Source organism: Fundulus heteroclitus, chromosome 24 (assembly GCF_011125445.2).
Source record: "Fundulus heteroclitus isolate FHET01 chromosome 24, MU-UCD_Fhet_4.1, whole genome shotgun sequence".
Classification (NCBI taxonomy): Eukaryota; Metazoa; Chordata; class Actinopteri; order Cyprinodontiformes; family Fundulidae; genus Fundulus; species Fundulus heteroclitus.
Genome location: NC_046384.1, coordinates 23,900,530 through 23,919,538, shown reverse-complemented (window position 1 = coordinate 23,919,538; position 19,009 = coordinate 23,900,530). Strand labels below are relative to the sequence as shown.

General features: G+C 40.2%; 1 protein-coding gene across 1 annotated transcript in view; it reads left to right on the top strand.

Moving 5' to 3' along the window:
- Window positions 1-5,274, top strand: part of col5a2b (collagen, type V, alpha 2b) — a 33,344-nt gene extending 28,070 nt beyond the window's left edge. The window contains exons 43-55 of the mRNA XM_012869536.3: window positions 57-218; window positions 295-402; window positions 514-621; window positions 946-999; window positions 1,089-1,196; window positions 1,284-1,337; window positions 1,432-1,539; window positions 3,110-3,163; window positions 3,247-3,354; window positions 3,506-3,851; window positions 3,948-4,138; window positions 4,215-4,457; window positions 4,538-5,274. Of these exons, the coding sequence (XP_012724990.2) occupies window positions 57-218; window positions 295-402; window positions 514-621; window positions 946-999; window positions 1,089-1,196; window positions 1,284-1,337; window positions 1,432-1,539; window positions 3,110-3,163; window positions 3,247-3,354; window positions 3,506-3,851; window positions 3,948-4,138; window positions 4,215-4,457; window positions 4,538-4,684 (1,791 nt within the window). The 3' untranslated portion in view covers window positions 4,685-5,274. The remainder of the gene's footprint in view (window positions 1-56; window positions 219-294; window positions 403-513; window positions 622-945; window positions 1,000-1,088; window positions 1,197-1,283; window positions 1,338-1,431; window positions 1,540-3,109; window positions 3,164-3,246; window positions 3,355-3,505; window positions 3,852-3,947; window positions 4,139-4,214; window positions 4,458-4,537) is intronic.
- The last annotated feature ends 13,735 nt before the right edge of the window (window positions 5,275-19,009 follow it).

The window sequence follows — 19,009 nt, the reverse complement described above, 5'->3', positions numbered from 1 at the left end:
TAAACTAACCCTGTATAAAAAAAAAAAAAAAAAAAAAACAACAACCTGTCTTTCAGGGGGCCACTGGAGCTGACGGGCCCCTAGGTGCTCCTGGAAAGAAGGGTCCTGCTGGAATTCGAGGAGAAAATGGCGCTCAAGGACGTCAGGGTGAGAATGGAGCACCAGGACCAGCAGGAAGCCCTGGAGAGAAGGGTGGGCCAGGAGAGGATGGACCCCCGGTAAGATGAAATGGAGCATGTTTTGTTATCAGACGCATATCTCTGATGATTATAAGCTATCATAGCTCTCTGTCAGGGTCCTGATGGGCCTCCAGGCCCTGCTGGCACAACAGGACAGAGAGGCATTGTGGGTCAGCCAGGGGTCCGAGGGGAGAGAGGCTCGGTGGGGCTGCCTGGTCCTGGTGTAAGTATTCCTGCAGATGATTTGTTCCTGTCCATCCTTCCAAAGAACCGACCCCACAGCAACAGGGTTATTTCTACCAGTTAAGCTGAAAATTGGTTAACTGTCTGTTAGGGTCCACCCGGAAAACCAGGAGCTCCAGGTACTCAGGGGACCAAAGGTCCTCCTGGTGGGGTAGGTTTACCCGGAGCCACGGGGCCAAGAGGAGATCCTGGTCCTGAGGTTTGTCCTGTCTTTTTATTTGTCTTGTCTTTTCATTTCTTCAGCTTCTTTTCTTTAGATTATAGTAGAAACTTTTGTTTCCATTTATGCTTATTTTGTAGGAAATGTATTACTTTATCAGCAAGCATCCAAATGTTTGAAATAGTTTCAACTTGTTGCCGGTTCTAAGGGTTTTTGTAGATTTTTGCATCTTGATGACTTTTTTTGCAGATGATTAAGAGTTTTATGTCACCAGTGTATATCTCACTTCTCCAGTTTTCTGTCAACCCAAATGATGATACCTTTGTGAGATTCACGTGTTTGTTGCTTCATGTCATGAAACAGGGCATAGCTGGAGCTGAGGGGTCTCCCGGTAAAGATGGTCTTGTAGGAGAAAGGGTGGGAATAAACACTTCATTTCTGTTTGCATGTCTTCCTAGTGCATACCATCATAAGTACAAATCCATCTTCTGTTTTTACCCTTTTAGGGTGATAGGGGTAGCCCAGGCCCAGAGGGTCTGCCTGGTGTGTTGGGGTCTCCAGGTAACGAGGGTCCGGTGGGAATGACCGGCAGTCCAGGAGAAAGAGGAGAAAACGTGAGTTTAACGAAGAGTTTAATCTCAAAGTAGCACGATAAAGGAGATGATCCATCCCTTTGTTATGTGTCTTTGTTGTGTGTTTAGGGTGCTAGAGGGTCCCCAGGACCCCAAGGGCAGCCTGGTGTACGAGGAAAAGCGGTAAGACAGTTTTTCACATTAAAATGCTAAAAAAAGCAGTTTAAAACTGTTGTTTCTTTGTTTTTAATGTGATTTGTGCTGTGTTGGACCAAAGGGCCCCCAAGGACCACAGGGAGAAAAAGGAGGAGCCGGAGACCCTGGCGAGAGGGGTCAGAAAGGACACAGAGGCTTCACGGGACTCCAGGGTCTTCCTGGAATAACTGTAAGATTTTTGAATATAGAGAAAGCAATTAAGATTTGTGAATTTTGTGAAAATAAGGCAAATAGTGGGTTCCAGTGAGTGGAGGCCACGCCTAAACTATTAACATGAGGCAGTAAAATCCTCTGAACATCCTGAATTTAGTGTTGAGCGGCAAATTTGGTCAGTGGGACAAACATGCAGCATCTCTACTGAGAAATTCTGAGTCTCACATAATGAAGTTTTGAAACAGATCTGGTTTCTGGAAAGAGCACCAAGGTAAACGAAGTGCTGTCACAAATGCAGAATAAGGACCTAATAACCAAATATTGTTTTTTAATCCAAAGGTGGATTGTCCAGTATTAATTAGCGGAGGATGTTTTGCAACGATTAAAAATATAAGATTACCATTAGGAATTAAACATATAGCGCAAGTATTGGGTGATTATTCTTTTAAAATGCAAGAGTATTTATTTTCATTTAAGAGTCAAAATTCCTAAGTTTAAATGAGTAAATCGGTCAATGTTGCTCTCATGCTTTTCATAAACAATTAAGAAAAGATGTGCATCCACATGAAAGGGTGCACCACAGCTACAGACACTGTAGTAAGTAAGCTGGGCTCATAGGTGGCACTGTGACACTTCCACAGAAACATGCAAAAACACTGGGCCTGCACAGAGCACTCATGTAAAAAAACACAGCAACATGACGAGGGATCAGACAAAAATATCTACGGATCATCAGTTTGATCTTTATGTGGGTTGGCAGGAGACACGCAATGTGTAGCAGCCTCGTTAGAAAGGAAGAGTCCAAGGACGCTGCTAACACCCATAACAGAGACATTATTTGGTTTAGCGTGGACGCAACACCAGACGAAGCAACGTTTGAGAGTGAGATGCTTGCAGGTTACGACGGTGAGGCAAAGCTACGATGTCAAAGTTTCAGAAAGGACGTGGCTAGCATGTACACATGGAAACACGGAATCAGCGTTTTGATGTGTCCACTCTGGGACCCGGTTACAAAAATTATTATTTACAGTCTCCCTAAACACCAGATCCGTGTGGACGCACAGCCTAAATGACAAAATACCTTTGCAGATACACCTAATCTCATTTCCATGTGGACGGCACCTTATCTGCCCCTCTCTCAGGTGTATCTTCTCTGTCATGAATCGTTTTGTTCTCTCACAACAAAGTGGGGACTTGGCCTTGTAACAGCTTTAGCCAGTGGTTAGAGAGTGTGTGACTGTGACATCGATTCTTTCTGTGGCGTGTGCGTCTTTCTAACCCATGACATAGTTACACAAGTCAGGTTCATCAAGGTCTGATTAAAAGAAGCATACAAGAGAAGAATATACAGTATTTGTGCGAGCAGCATTACATCAGAGAGCAGGAACATAGTTTAAAGCAAAGCATGTCTGTAAGGTCAACGCAGAGTTTTATATCTAAGAAGAAAAAAGGTCTTAAAAAATATCAAACTGGAACAGCAAAGTTGTCTGGAACCACGTTGAGGAAAGATTTCTAGTCTGGTCTTGTTGATTGAGCTAAACAGTTTGGCAGAGAAGGTGTTCATGTGTTCATCTTCTCTGACTCAGGGCGCCACAGGAGACGCAGGAGCTCGTGGGATCGTTGGACCAACTGGACAAAGGGTAAACAGAATGAGACGGAAACACAAGCATGTCACCAGGACAACTCAAGGTGGTCAACCTTAATATGTCTTAAACCCTTACAGGGGCCTCCTGGAGTAGTGGGTCCCGCAGGAAAGGAGGGAAATGCTGGCCAGCCGGGGCCAATGGGAGCCCCAGGCAGCAGAGGAACTGAAGGAGACCTCGGAGCTCAGGTAACAGCGTGATAACTAAACACAAAATGTTTTTTAGGGTCGTTTTCATTGTTGTACAGTGGTCAATATATACACTAAAATAGGCCAAGCTGCTTTCTTTGTTTTGTTCGTTTTTCTTATGAAAACAACTTTTTTATGTTACCTTTTTCAGGGCCCACCTGGAGAACCCGGACCACCAGGTCCCCCAGGCCCCCCAGGACCTCCCACAGCAGCTGTAGAGGAGCTCTTTGCTGTCAATTATGATGTCAATGGCGATGTTCCGGAAGCAGTAGAGCTTGGAGAGTACGATGAAGCCGCCGATCCTCCACCTCCCCCGGAGTTCAACAAAGACGAAGCTAGGCCCAATACCAACGCCCTGCATGCTGATACAGGCGTCCGAGCCACACTGAAGACCCTCAGCGGTCACCTGCAGAACCTGCGCAGTCCTGATGGCAGTGAGATGAACCCTGCCAAGACCTGCCAGGACATCAAGCATTGTTATCCTCAGAAAAAAAGCGGTGAGGGGTCACCGTACTGGTTTTTTAAAAAAAAATCAGAAGCGAATTCTCAAAACAAATTGCATGTCCTGATCGGTCTCGTTTTCTCTGATGCAGGTGAATACTGGCTGGATCCAAATCAAGGAAGCACTAAAGATGCCATCAGAGTTTTCTGCAACATGGAAACCGGTGAAACTTGCATCTCCGCCAATCCGGCCAGCATTCCAGGGAAAGTCTGGTGGACAAAATCCAGCCCCAGCTTCAGTAAACCCATCTGGTTTGGAGCTGATATGAATGGTGGAACCAAGGTAAGGAAACATGAAAAGCTCTGTGGAGGAAATCTTTCAACGCTTCGAATCTGTCACATCTGACATCTTCTTTCAGTTCCTCTATGGCACAAAGGAGAATCAGCCCAACGCTGTGGCCGTCCAGATCAAGCTGCTGCAGCTTTTATCCAAGGAGTCGTACCAGAACGTCACGTACCACTGCAGGAACAGCGTGGCCTTTAAAGACGAGAAGACCAGTAACCTGAAGAAAGCGCTCATCCTCAGAGGAGCCAACGGACAAGAACTGCGGGCGCAGGGCAACAACCGGCTCAGATACGTCGCCATCGAGGACGGCTGCTCAGTAAGTCCCAGAGAATTCCTCTAAATCTGATTAAAACTCAACTTGGAGACACATCAACTCAAGTTCCTCTTTTTCCTCAGACACCCGACGGAAAGTGGGGCAAGACAGTAATCGAGTACAGAACACAGACAACCACCAGACTCCCTATTGTGGACTTAGCTCCCATGGACATCGGAATGGCTGATCAAGAGTTTGGTCTGGACATTGGCCCCGTGTGCTTCTCATAATAAAGATGGACACACAGTCAGTTTATTTTAAAAGGGTATAAAAGTTACCTGTTTCCTCGCTGCCATTCCTTGTTGGTGGTGAAAGAACGCTCATGCTATCTATTCCAGTTTTCAGTATCTGGAAAGGAATCTTTTCCACAAAGCTGTATAGATGGATTGTAAACTTGTGTAAACTAGAGGAGTAGTCATTAATGACATTTTCACTTTTTTTTCTAGATGTACAAGAAGATGTTTGGATAGTAGACGAGTGGGTTTAGAATAGCTGAAGCTCTTTATCTTAACAGAATAACTAATTAAATTATTAACGTCTTTGCAAAAAAGTCATTTAGCATCTCCTTAAAAAAACTGTAAATGCAACACTTGATTGTAAATGGGAAATTCTTACCTTTCTGTGAACAAAATGCAACTTTTTCCACCACTAGAGGGAGACAAAGTAGTTTTCTTTCTGGCAGTAAACAGTGATTTCACTAGATAATGGTGAAAAAGTTGATTTGCTAAGTTGAACACAGTAAATGTCTTAAGATCTATGTCGAATTTATGGAATTTAAAACAAATAAATGACAAACAAAATTCTGATTTGGCGACACGGATCCCTGTCTTGTAGCATTGTGTCAGATGGGTGTGTGAGCGAATAAGAAAATCAAAAAAACAAAAAAAGCGAGACAGAAAAGAGTGAGTGGGAAGGCATTCCTCCAGGAAGAAAAGGAGGCAAAGTTCAGGCTGCACATGTTTCTGGGTCGACCTTTCCTCCCCTCGTGTGCTGAAAGATGTGACACCCTTGCTGTTTCCTGCGGCCCGCAGCTCGCTCCACATCTGTCAAGGTGGTCATTTTTAGCGGCCGTTTCTATTTTCATTCATGGAAAATTAAACGTTTAAAAATGTTACGCCGATGAAGCTGGTTATGAGGTTTTTATCTTTAGACACCCTAATACAACCCCACCACCCCCACCCCCTCACTGGAGTGCACTGGCTCTTTTTTGAGAGGTATGCATGTGAAAACCACATCACCCTTTTGGTGTAAATACTTTTTGTGAGGAACTTCATGCAACCCTTTACCAGTCTTTGGTGTCAGTCAGAGGAAAGTTTGACCCACTCCTTCAGCTCAGCTAGGAACTATGAAACTGAAACAGCTGGTTTTAGACCACAATAATTTATTATTATGGTGTAGGGCCTCCTTTTGCGGCCAATACAGCGTCAATTCATCTTGGGAATGACATACAAGTCCTGCACAGTGGTCAGAGGGATTTTAAGCCATTCTTCTTGCAGGATAGTGGCCAGGTCACGACATGATGCTGGTGGAGGAAAATGTTTCCTGACTCGCTCCTCCAAAACACCCCAAAGTGGCTCAATAATATTTAGATCTGGTGACTGTGCAGGCCATGGGAGATGTTCAACTTCACTTTCATGTTCATCAAACCAATCTTTCACCAGTCTTGCTGTGTGTATTGGTGCATTGTCATCCTGATACACAGCATCTCCTTCAGGATACAATGTTTGAACCATTGGATGCACATGGTCCTCCAGAATGGTTCTGTAGTCCTTGGCAGTGACGCGCCCATCTAGCACAAGTATGGGGCCAAGGGAATGCCATGATATGGCAGCCCGAATCATCACTGCTCCACCCCCATGCTTCACTCTGGGCATGCAACAGTCTGGGTGGTACGCTTCTTTGGGGCTTCTCCACACCGTAACTCTCCCGGATGTGGAGAAAACAGTAAAGGTGGACTCATCAGAGAACAATACATGTTTCACATTGTCCACAGCCCAAGATTTGCGCTCTTTGCACCATTGAAACCGATGTTTGGCATTGGCACGAATGACCAAAGGTTTGGCTATAGCAGCCCGGCCGTGGATATTGACCCTGTGGAGCTCCTGACGGACAGTTTTGGTGGAAACAGGAGAGTTGAGGCGCACATTTAATTCTGCCGTGATTTGGGGAGCCGTGGTTTTATGTTTTTTGGATACAATCCGGGTTAGCACCAGGACATCCCTTTCAGACAGCTTCCTCTTGCGTCCACAGTTAATCCTGTTGGATGTGGTTCGTCCTTCTTGGTGGTATGCTGACATTACCCTGGATACCGTGGCTCTTGATACATCACAAACACTTGCTGTCTTGGTCACAGATGCGCCAGCAACACGTGCACCAACAATTTGTCCTCTTTTGAACTCTGGTATGTCACCCATAATGTTGTGTGCATTGCAATATTTTGAGCAAAACTGTGCTCTTACCCTGCTAATTGGACCTTCACACTCTGCTCTTATTGGTTCAATGTGCATTTAATGAAGATTGGCCACCAGACTGGTCCAATTTAGCCATGAAACCTCACACACTAAAATGAGAGGTGTTTCAGTTTCATTGTCCAACCCCTGTAAGTCACCCTATAGCATTTCAATGAGCTCAAGATCTGGGCTTTGACTAGGCCCATGATTTTCCATTTCTCTATTCTCTCTGGTGGATTTACTGGTATTTTATGGGTCATGGTTTTGTTGAGTCCAGTTCTGCTTCAGCTTCCATTTCCTACACATGCTGTTACATTTTACACAGATAATTCTGTGATGGTGAGCCGGCCAAGTCCTTCTGCAGCAAGGCATCCCCAAAGCATAACATGTCCACCACCATGCTTCACAGTAGGTATGAGGTTCTTTTCTGGAATGTGTCATTTAGTTTATGCCAATCATGTCCTCTCCTCTGGGAATGTTGAAGTTTTAGGACTTTTGGAGACTTTTTTAAGCATCTTGCAGCCTGCCTTACAAAGAAACTAGCTTGGACGACCACATCTGGACATGTTGCCAGTCCATTGTGGATCTACTGGTGTAAATTGGGTCATATTCATGTTGCATGGTCAGGTTCGGCTTTAGTATTAAGGTATTTAAACATTCTACTCTAATAACTTAATGTTTTCTTATAATTACTGACAAAGGTGCAGGATTTCAAATAAACCCTTAAAATAACTGTTTCTTAAGAAAAAAATATTGCAGCTGAATTAAATAAAGTTTTAATTCATAACGAAAACTGAATTAAATTCAGTGGTTCGGTATATAATTAGTTCAAGTTTAATGATGCACTGTAAAAAATGTGAGTAAAATTCACTGAAAATTACTGTAAAATGATGACATAAAAAACTTGTAAACTGAAAAAGAATAAAACACAATTTATTAACAGTATTGTTTAGCTAAATGTACTAAACAAGACTAATAATTTTAACGTAACGTTATGTCAAAATAATCAAATTTCTTTGTAAAAAGTAGAAGTTTTTCAACACAGAAAGCCTTTGCATTTCAATGGTAGTTTCAACACAGAAAAATTGCAAAACAAAAAACAAGCAAATATAGTAAAATTACAACATAGTGGTGTTAAAAATGTTGTAATTTTTTATTATACAGAAAAAATCTTTTATTTTAAATAGTACTATCTCAAGGTCCACTGAAAATGTAAAAATACAACTCCTAGGAATATTATTATTGGAAAATTTATTGTTTTTATATGAGGGCTATCAAATGTGACTTAATTGTAGACTTTTGCTTAACAATGCAAGCTGCTACTTATGACCAGTGCCATGACTACACTTTTTGTAATCAGAATTTTTGTATTTAAAAGTAACATTTAGGGTGTGCTGGTAATGCAGAGGTGGCAAGAAGCCCTTGTACAGATGCCTCAGTCCTCGGCTTGGCTGACCCAGGTTCGAATCCAGCCAGTGGTACTTTGCCGCATGTCTTCCCCCCATCTCTCATCTCCCTTCCTGTCAGCCTACTTTCAATAAAAAGTGTCACATAAATCCTAAAAAACTATAATGAAAAAGCAATAATTAGCGGTTTGTGCATGCCACAGTCAAAGTTCAGCATTATTGAACTTGCTTTGCTCGACACAGCAAGAAACTGCCCATGTGCAGTGCAAGCCATTTAATATAATGTGATAGTAATTTAACAGAAAATAGGTGCCAAATATTCATTTAAAATATTTAACGAAAACAAGCAGTCCATAGTTATATTAATGTAAAATATACAGGTGGTTAGTAACCTTGCTTACATTTTTATTGTATTTTTTACTGAAAGATTCTGGCAACCCCAGCTGCCAAAATTTTTACAGTGTGTTTTTATTATTTTAATGTTATAAGCTTAAAGTCTACCTATTTGTCAATACACTGTGCCCATGAGTATAATTAAGGCCCTTAATTTGAGCTTTTTAAACACAGATACATCCAAGTAACGTTTAGCATGCTAACATGCTGGAAAGTGTGCTAAAATCTAGTACAAAACAAGTACAGTACAGGAATCTTTCAGTAAAAACAAGGGATTTTTGATATTACAGTTTCTTCTACAGCAAATTCACATATGCACACGGAATGTCATCCATAGCTATCTCTGAACTCCATCCAAACAAACAGATGTAGCTGAGTTCTACACAAGTCCATGTTGTCATCGTTATGATCAGAGAAGGACAGGCTGGTTTTCATCATTTTAATTACCATCAATTATCGCCAAGTTCAAGTAGGAAGAAGCAGTAACTTGCTGCGCGACACATTACAAAGTTGGCTGCAATGCATGCGGCTTGGATGCCTGCATGCGTTGAAAAGTGCAGATTTAATAAAAAAAAAAGAAAAAAAAGGAAAGTGCAGATTTCTGAGAAAGAACGGGCCTCCTTCTTTGTGTTCTAACCAAACAGACCCTGAGATGATTTAGTAGCAACGCCCAGATCCTGACTGGGGTGTCTCTTGTTCACTGAGGAGCCTTGATGAGATTTCCCAGCTACTCCTTTTCCTTCCTGTGCCCCCAGCAACCCCACCTCACTGACGCCCCTCTGAAAACACTTGAAGAGCACAGAGGACGGCCCATGAGAAAAACAAAACTACAGGGTTGAATTACTCCTGCTGGCATGAGAAGCAGCACTGGGGATAAGATTCTCACACTCACTGATCAGAGCTTTTGTCCTCTGTCAATAACGGAAAACATACCTCGTTTAGATGTCTTATCCTTATCACAGCTCACTGTTGCAATTTTTCCATTTTCTCTTTGTCTCTTGCTTTAAATGTGAATTATCTTCTGTTTCCACTAAGCTATCAGTTATTATATTCTTAAAAAGCTCAGCAGTCTAAGCTGTGGCTCAGCTCTGTAAATAGGAAAGGGTCACTCAAAGTTCAAACGTTCAAAATGAGGTTCCAACTTAATCAAATTATACATTTATTGATTATATATATATATATATCAAACTAATATATATTTACATGGATTGAAACTATAATTAGTGTTGATGGGTTGATTGCAGGACCAAATTACAGATAGACGCTCAGGAACAGCATGTTGGATGAGGCTTTAGTGATTAAAAAGAAGGGAATCTTACAGGATTGAACAAAACACGGGTCACAGGCAAAGAAACGGGGTAGTGGAGAGGGACCCTAGCAGAGGAAAATGCCCTACAGGAAACTTAAACACTGAGGGAGGTGAGGAGAATGGCACGGAGACCTGGTTGGATAATCAGTGGATAATGAGGACCAGCTGAGGCGTTTGGTAAATTGAGGAAAATGTTTAATCAGGCTAAGAATTTCTTTAATAGCATTAATTTGGATCTGATGGCTGACCTGTCTATCCATCTATCTATCTATCTATCTATCTATAAAAAACTGCTCTCTCACCCACCCCTCATACTCCTGAGCAGGGTGGGTGGCTCTCCAGCTCGGGTCCTCTACCAGAGGCCTGGGAGCTTGAAGGTTCTTCTTAGGTTCTCAGCTGTTCCTAAGATTGCGCTCTTCTGGACTGACATCTCAGATGATTCTCCAGGTATTTACGGGCAATAATGTTGTCTTAACCTTCCAGGCTCTTGTACTGGCCCTTGGAATTTATCCAGTTTTTCATGCTCTTTTTTCCTGATGGCCATCCTGAGTGATGATGTGACCATCATCACTTGGGATGGCTACATCAAAATATATATATATATATATACCATTTTAGCACCTGAAATGTATTTTTAAATGCTTTAATGGTAAAATTCCTCATAACGGAGCATCCAGTGAGAACTTACTTGTGGTTTTCTGTAAAATGCATTTAGGACTAACAGCTTTCTCTCTACTTGGACTTGTAGAATTAAAACTGACATAATTTTAGATGAAAACTGACATTTGCTTTTTACTACTCACTATGTTGTTTTCAATGGTCACCATGATTCTTTATTTAATTTGATTGCATTGTGTTTTAATACACCATGTTGTATTATGTAATGAGGGTTTTGTCTGTACTACAAAATGTGATCAAGTTAAAGGTAAGGGTGCATCCTTTCTCCTTAATTTGTAATAATGGTTTTCTGAAATGAGGAAAAGAAAAAAAGGCAGATACAGAAGGTCCTGCTGGGTGACAGCATGACATCATTTCTTTCATTACAATTTAAAAATATAGTTTTATCCATCTTCTGATGTCAACCAGGCAGTTAAGGAAGCAGTTTGACCAAAAATCAGTTTTCATAAAAATGAAACTAAATGATGCATTTCCGAAAAATAGCAGCAGGTGACAGCAGGCACACAGAAAGAGAAGAGGGCCATGAATGGGGCTTTGTGGTACTCCCTGGAGGTGGTCAGTGGTTAGAGTTAGAGATAGAATCCCTGCTGTTTGAAGAAAAACTTCAACCTGAAATGTGAGATAGAAGAAAAGAAGAAAAAAACTGAAACACGTTTACATTTTATGGACACATTCCGAAAGAGAGGTTAATTTGCTCCTCAAAGTGTGACGATGAGTTGGGTGGTAATTAGTGAAAGTGGATTACTATGGGATGCATTGAGTAATTTTAAGACTCAAAGAGTTTAAGAGAAAACCATCATCATTTGTCACTAAGAAGCAGAAACAAATTTACATGTTGTTTTTTTTTTTTACAGATAAACCCTCTTTCTCCACCTGATTGTTTTTTTCAGATGAAATTAGGTAAGAAAAAACATCCCAGCCTTTCAACATAGACACACCATTTTATCCTTCTCCCTTTCGCTCATACCCCTCCTACGTCGGCTCAAGTGGAAGCTGATCAAAGGGGAAATGGGCCGCTTTAGCGTCCCACCTTTTCCCAGATCCTGGGAGGAGTCTGTGCCTGGTGGCAGCGGCGAGAACAATGGCAGGAAGCCGGGAGAGGAGCGAGGGAGTTCCTGTTGGCAGCGCCATGCTGAAGACGAAAGCGACGACATGCATCACCCAAATGGACTCAGGCCCGCCACCCTGATCAGAAGGAACTAGGCTCTTTAAAAGTGCTATAAGGGCTCATTGTTTGAGATGTTTTCAGGAGGATTATTCTAAGAGTCTGACGTTTGAAGGGAGGGATGCTTTGGACATCCCGCTGCTTTTTGTGACAAATGAGCCTTAATAAAACTGCTTGCAAAGCAAATAGTCTACGTCCTGCTAGTTGATGCACATGTCCTGTGATGGCTGTGCTGAGTGGTTCATACCTATTTTGATATCATTAACAGCATCTTAAAGGACAGTTGAAGGCAAAGAGGTTATAAATAATCGAATTTGAGGTGATTTTTTTGGTCAGGTTAGCTAAATCACTAATATTTTCCAAACTGTCCAATGTTGTGTTTATTGGTAACAAAAACCCTTTTTTTATTGATGGTCAAGTATTGAACAACACAATCTTTTTCTCAGTATATGTATTTCTAATGGTGCATTCACACGGAACAGGCTTTTGGCAACCCGAGCAGCCGATTTACATGTTATCCCTACGAATGGGTATAATATAGGAGCGATGTAACACGCATTTTTAGCAGTGCGACAGGCAAAGCTTTGGTGATTACAGTGAAGCCTACGCAACACTTGCTGATGGATGCGAAGCGATAGTCGCTGGAGTTAAAAAATCTGAACGTTTGTGACTTGTGTCGCGAAAATCAATCAGGAAATGGATGTGGAATGAAGGACTGCGGCGGAGACAAAGCAGTTTTCATTCAACATGGAAGACAAGCTGATAATGGCGGTCTGCCGTCGGCCTAAGATGTATGACTCAACCAATTATTATTATTATTAAAATGTAATAGTATGACTCAACCAATTTTTATTATTATTAAAATGTAATAGTATGACTCAACCAATTTTTATTATTATTAAAATGTAATAGTATTACTCAACCAATTTTTATTATTATTAAAATGTAATAGTATGACTCAACTAATTATTATTATTATTCAAATGTAATAGTATGACTTAACTAATTATTATTATTATTCAAATGTAATAGTATGACTCAACTAATTATTATTATTATTAAAATGAAATAGTATGACTCAACCAATTTTTATTATTATTAAAATGTAATAGTATGACTCAACTAATTATTATTATTCAAATGTAATAGTATGACTCAACTAATTATTATTATTATTATTAAAATTTAATAGTATGACTCAACCAATTTTTATTATTATTAAAATGTAATAGTATGACTCAACTAATTATTATTATTATTGAAATGTAATAGTATGACTCAACTAATTGTTATTATTATTATTAAAATGTAATAGTATGACTCAACCAATTATTATTAAAATGTAATAGTATGACTCAACCAATTATTATTAAAATGTAATGGTATGACTCAACCAATTATTATAAATATTATTAAAATGTAATGGCGGTCTGACAGTGTTTTTTTCCCCCACACAATAAATACGTGTAAATCTCTCGTTCGCTCGTCATCGGACACAAATCAAATGAAAGTTCTTCATGTTTCTATTTTGTAAAGCGTGAGTCAGACTCAGGTTTAGAATGCTGATACATGAAATAAAGTGAGAACGCACACAGGTAGATTATCAGAGTTTAGTTTGTGAATCCACCTGGATGGCCGCTTCAGGTTGTGGAGGTGTGGCCGATCTGAGCGTCTCTTTCTTTCTCTGAGCCACCAATGCGCCTGGAAACCCTCAGGATTCTGTTCTGGATGCTGTGTGTAAATTTATTACAATTTTCTTTCTTTCTTTCTTTCTTTCTTTCTTTCTTTCTTTCTTTCTTTCTTTCTTTCTTTCTTTCTGCGTGTTGATTAGCGTGATGACACAGAAGCCCTCAAACTAATAAAACATGACTGGAAACAGGGTTTTTGCATTAAATGCACCAATTTTTAAATATAGATAAAACAATGTGTGTTGGCGTGTACATGCATGGGTGTTTGTCCTGTGTGTTGCCTTGTGGTAGACCAGGAAACTGTACAGTGTGTACTCCACCTTTTGCCCATTGACCACTGGAGCTAACCCTTCTGTGGCCCTGCACAGTTAAGTGGGTAAAGAAAATAGGTGGATGACAAATTACTGCAAGTATATCAGGCCCTGAAGAAGCAAAGCTGCATTGTCCACCAATAACTTTGACTGTTGGTCATGGTGTATGATGTTCTTTTTTATTTCTTATTCTTAAATCATAAACTTTAACCTTAATTTAGGCAACTGAGTTCAATAGTTTTCTCCATTTGTACAATATGCCTGTCTAACTAATGGATGCCAGTGACTTTTTTATTATCATATATTGTTGAATTTCTTTAAATTGGAGCATGATGTCTTGCTTTTAAGATCACGTTGCACACATAATTTTGTCTAAAAGGTGCTATTTTAGTTATTTTTGGGTTCTAAGAACCTGTAAGTAATCAAGCTTTGCTGAGACTTGTGAGATGGATCTGCCTCGAATCTTCCTCCAGGTGATCAGTTGCATGCTGTTGGTGCTTAAATCCTATTTTCTGCTTTGTGTTATTCTTTGGTAACTTTAACAGTTAGCAAAGGAATGTGACAAATTGTCTTTCTGACAGGCTACTGGTAACAAAGTGTCAAAAGAGGCAAGTTAACGTTGGTTCTTTGCCAAAGTCTTCTGAAAACGGCGAGGGACAGAAACAAAATCGATTGAAATCTCAGCAGATGACCACAAAGGAGAACATGGAAACAGCTTGAAGATGTGATCTATAGCACTTAGAAAGATTTCCTGATTTTCTGTAAAGTTTTTACCCTGTACCCCTCTGAATATGAACCCTCCATGTGACATATTCCCACACTGGAGCATGGCGTTCTTTCAGAAACCGCCAAAGTTGACAATCAAGTGTTGACATCACCAGCTGCTCACATAATTCATGACCCTTTAGCGGTCCGAGAGGGCCGTGCAGTGAGAGGCAGACTTCCTGCGGTCCCACCCAGGCCCGGGTCACATCATCCACGCAGCCGGACCACATTGCTAAGCCCCAACCCTTGCACCGATCTCCCTTCCCCACACCCTCAAGAACAGCCAACAGCTCATTCCATTGTTCTCAAGAGTGAGAGATCCCCACACATGAGTGGCCAGTATGCTGTGAGCCAGATGTGTGGATAAAATATGCGTTGCTATTGTTTTTACCAGTAGGTTTCTAATTATCTGGAATTACTGGAAACAATTGTCTCAAACCTGAATCCCCCTTCTTTAAAAATGAAAACATCTACTTTCGTCCAGTCGGTTGCTTTTTTGAACCCTAAAGGATTGTTTCACGTTATATTGCAGCTTCTTCCTGATGAATATGCATTCCTAACATATCTCAGCCGCTAATGGGAAGTTTATGGTGCATTGCATCTTGTGCAGCTAAGGATCTTTTTCCATGGATGCACTCCTCGGTTTGACAAATTAGAAAGTGGGAGTTTCTCTCTGGAGGATGGAAAAGTCGAGCGGCCCATAAACTCAGAGCTGACCTTTTTATCTGAGGTCCGCCTTAAATTGAAATTGAGAGCAACAGTTGGAAAGTGTACTGCAAACAGATTGAGTTTTGTTGGTAATTGCTGTGGATGACAACATTTTACGATAAAGATACAAGACATAGGAAAGAGAAAACAGATTAAACCTTTAGATGTAGTGGGAGTTCTGGGTGGAGTCTATTGGACTTTGTCAATATTTCTCCAAAAATTGTTAAAATACAATCAAAATTTTTGAATTTTACATAGTTTTCCATGCAGAGAGTTTTCACATCATCCTCACATGTTTTAATCAGTGATAAAGTGTAGGCTACCCTGTGTGTAAGGCCGTCATTCAGCTGTGAATTTGCATATTTGCAAGCTATTAGCATTCTGAACGCCAAGGGAGCAGCTGTGACTGCTGCTGGGAGGGACTGAGGAGAGAGGACAGGGCACGCCTGTCAGTGATCCGGCTGGGGAAGGGATCCAATGTACCACCCGCTGCTCGTTAAGGGAGAAATATAACTTGATTTGACATGAGTGTTCAATAACTTCAGAAAAAGATGCTAGATTTGTTGCCGTCGCTTTTTTAAAAGAGTTGCCAAAAAGGTCTGAAAATAGCTGAAAATAGTAACAAAGCTGCTAAGCTGGCAACAGTGTTTGTTGAAAAGTAGTTTCTGTTTTAAATTTATAAAATAAAATAAATAATTGATTTAGTAAAAATGCTTATTTTTTGTGTAAACTTACTTTTGATCCGACTTGCTCTTTGGGGCTGTGAAAAGAATTAGGTAGCAAGATATAGCGGCAACATAAACTCACCTTGTTTGACAAAACTAGGATTTTGTATTTACTGATGGTTGTGTTTGGGAAACATTGACTACTCCCCTTCAAACACCCAAAATGTCTACAAAGCACAACGTGTTGAGATAAAAAAAAAAAAAACTCTAAAGACTCACACTATAAGGTTAAAAAAAATTTTAACCTAAAACTAAAACTTAATTTTAAGTTTTAGTTTTATCAACATTTGGCCACAGACAAATAAGAGAATTGTGCTTAATCAGAATTGTCATGGGAACTAAGAGCTTAAAATAAAATAATAAATTAACCATTTCAAAGAACTTTTCAGGCACTCATTACCAGGATGAGTGAGATTTGTAGGACAAACTGATATCGAATACAAAATGTATTATCGTATTATGTATACGTCATGGTCACAATGGACATCCCTTTAAAATGGACACAATGAAAAGAAAACCAAGTAAAGAAGCTGCCAAATGCAACATTAAAGGAGCTGCAGGAATTCCTGGCAAACACCAACTGATTGAGGCAAAATCTCTTATATTATTAATGTATCTGAGCTATGAGGTAGGGTGCCAAAACAGAATTCCTTTCTTATAAAAAAAAACTTATATATATATAAAAAAAAAAACTTTCAAAACCCAGCAAAATCTTACCAAAACCCATTTGAAGTCTCCCAAAAGCAATCAAGAAAATGTAATATGGTTGGCTGAAAGTGAGGTTAATCTTTGTTGTACAAAAGCAACACTGCATACTAATGGCAGAATACCATACCCACATGAAACATGGTGGTGGCAGTATGATACTGTGGAACTGTTTTTCTCCAGGAACAGGAGCCTCAGTGAAAAATTACCAAAAAAAAAGTAGCTTCACTGGAAGCAGGTTACAGAACCTAGACCTGCAACTATTTGAAGGTCTGTGTGTTGATCTGAAGAAGGCTATGAACAAGAAACACCCTCGCAGTCTGACAGATTTGGAGATTTTACAAACAGGATGGACACGTAGTGCTAAGTCAAGATGTCCTATGCTGAAATATCCATTCTGAAAAATGTTTGCATGCAACCCGATTATTTAAGATTATTGTATATCAGCTACATACGTCTATAACACATGTAGCCTAGTTTGTGCCTGCAGGATTGTCAATGAAAGCGACAACCACATGGCTCTATTCAGTCACGTCCGGTGGAAACGTCCTTGGCCAATTCACAGAATTTCTACCAGCTCGGCTACTGGAAACCCACCGGGATACAAGAACACCAGCGAAATGATTTAGGTCTCGGTGGAAGTGAGGGAAGTGAATGCAGTAAACAAGCGTTAGTCATGGGGCTCAGGAAGTGTTTGCTACCAGCGCACAAGAGTGGATGGATCAAGAGTTCAATGGCAATGTATTCTTAGAAACAGGAAGCTTGCAACACATCCACAGCTCTGATTTCCCTTTATGCACATACAATAATATTAGGCTCATCAAATGGTGTTGTGGTAAACAACAAACACACATTATCCCAGATCCTTTAAATGCCTAAACTTTTATGTTTCTTCTTCATTGTAAAGGAAGTATATCTCTGCAAATGCTGCGGGATACTAAACCATTTGTTATGCAGATGCAAGAGAAAACAAGCAAAAAGCATGTTTGGAAGTAAAAGAACATTTAAGTGTTCTGGAAATAAAATGGGAGAGATATATTTACTGTGATGATACTACAAGTGGTTTCCAAGATTTAAAAACCAGAGTCCTATGTGGATTTGGGTTAGGCCTGCAAAAGGCATGCATATAGATCATAAATATCTCTTTAAGAGCCAAATGGTCACACACATTGCACATGTGCTTTTGATCAGCCTGTGTTCAGTCTCTTGAAAGAGAACGTTGCATGTCTAGAGCTGTACCAGCTTCTATATATTGCTTGAACTTGACAAATGATGCCATGAAAGCATAGATATAGCACTTTTCCTTTGGGACTTCCTAATTGTACCTGTTTGCATGCACATGCCTTCTGGACACGGAGCAGACAGTAACCCGCCCTGCTTTGTCTGGAAACAATATTCATTACAGTGAGAAATATTTTCTTAGGTCGGACAAGGAAATTCCGCCCTCAATTAAATATGTGGGAAAGGGAACACAGTGAGATATGATTAGATTTGTTCTTTGTGAACGAGAAGGGGGAGAAAAAAAGAACCTGCAAAAGAGTTGTTTTGTTTTTACTCAGTTTTCAGATCAGCCGGTCTATATCTGCTCTTTCATGAGGAGTGAATGCTGCTTGTTAAGACTCGATGCAATCTGCTGAGATTCCTTAGAGAGGAAACTTTTTGGCCAATCTGTCTGGAGGATTTGATTGAATTTGACTTTGGAAGGTGCCGTGAGATGATATGTGTTGTGAATTGGTGCTGAAGTAAATTTAATACCTTCCATTGTAAGTATAAGGTTGAGAGATGAATACATATATTTGGTTGGGATTTGATTCAATACCAATTTCTTTTAGATAAATGGATTGCAAGGATGGCAAATGGACTGAATTCATATAGCGATTTTTTTTTTTAGTCATACCGACTATTCAAAACACTTTAATTTACATTTACATTCACCCAATCACACCCACAAATGTGTACATTTTCATACACTGATGCACATATCAGGAGGCAACTTGGGGTTCAGTGCCTTGCCCAGGGGTACATTGACATGCGACAAGGAGAAGCTGGAATCATGCCCACAACTTTCTGATTGCAAGACAACTACTCTATTCTCTGTGTGCAACACATTGTAATTAGAGTGATAAATGTAGTCCAAACACATTCACATTTTGTACAAAAGCATGTTCCATTTGTACTCAATGATTAAAAATTTTGAAGTCGAAAAATAAAATACAAAGTTCACTAAATTTTAGAGCATATTTAATATATTT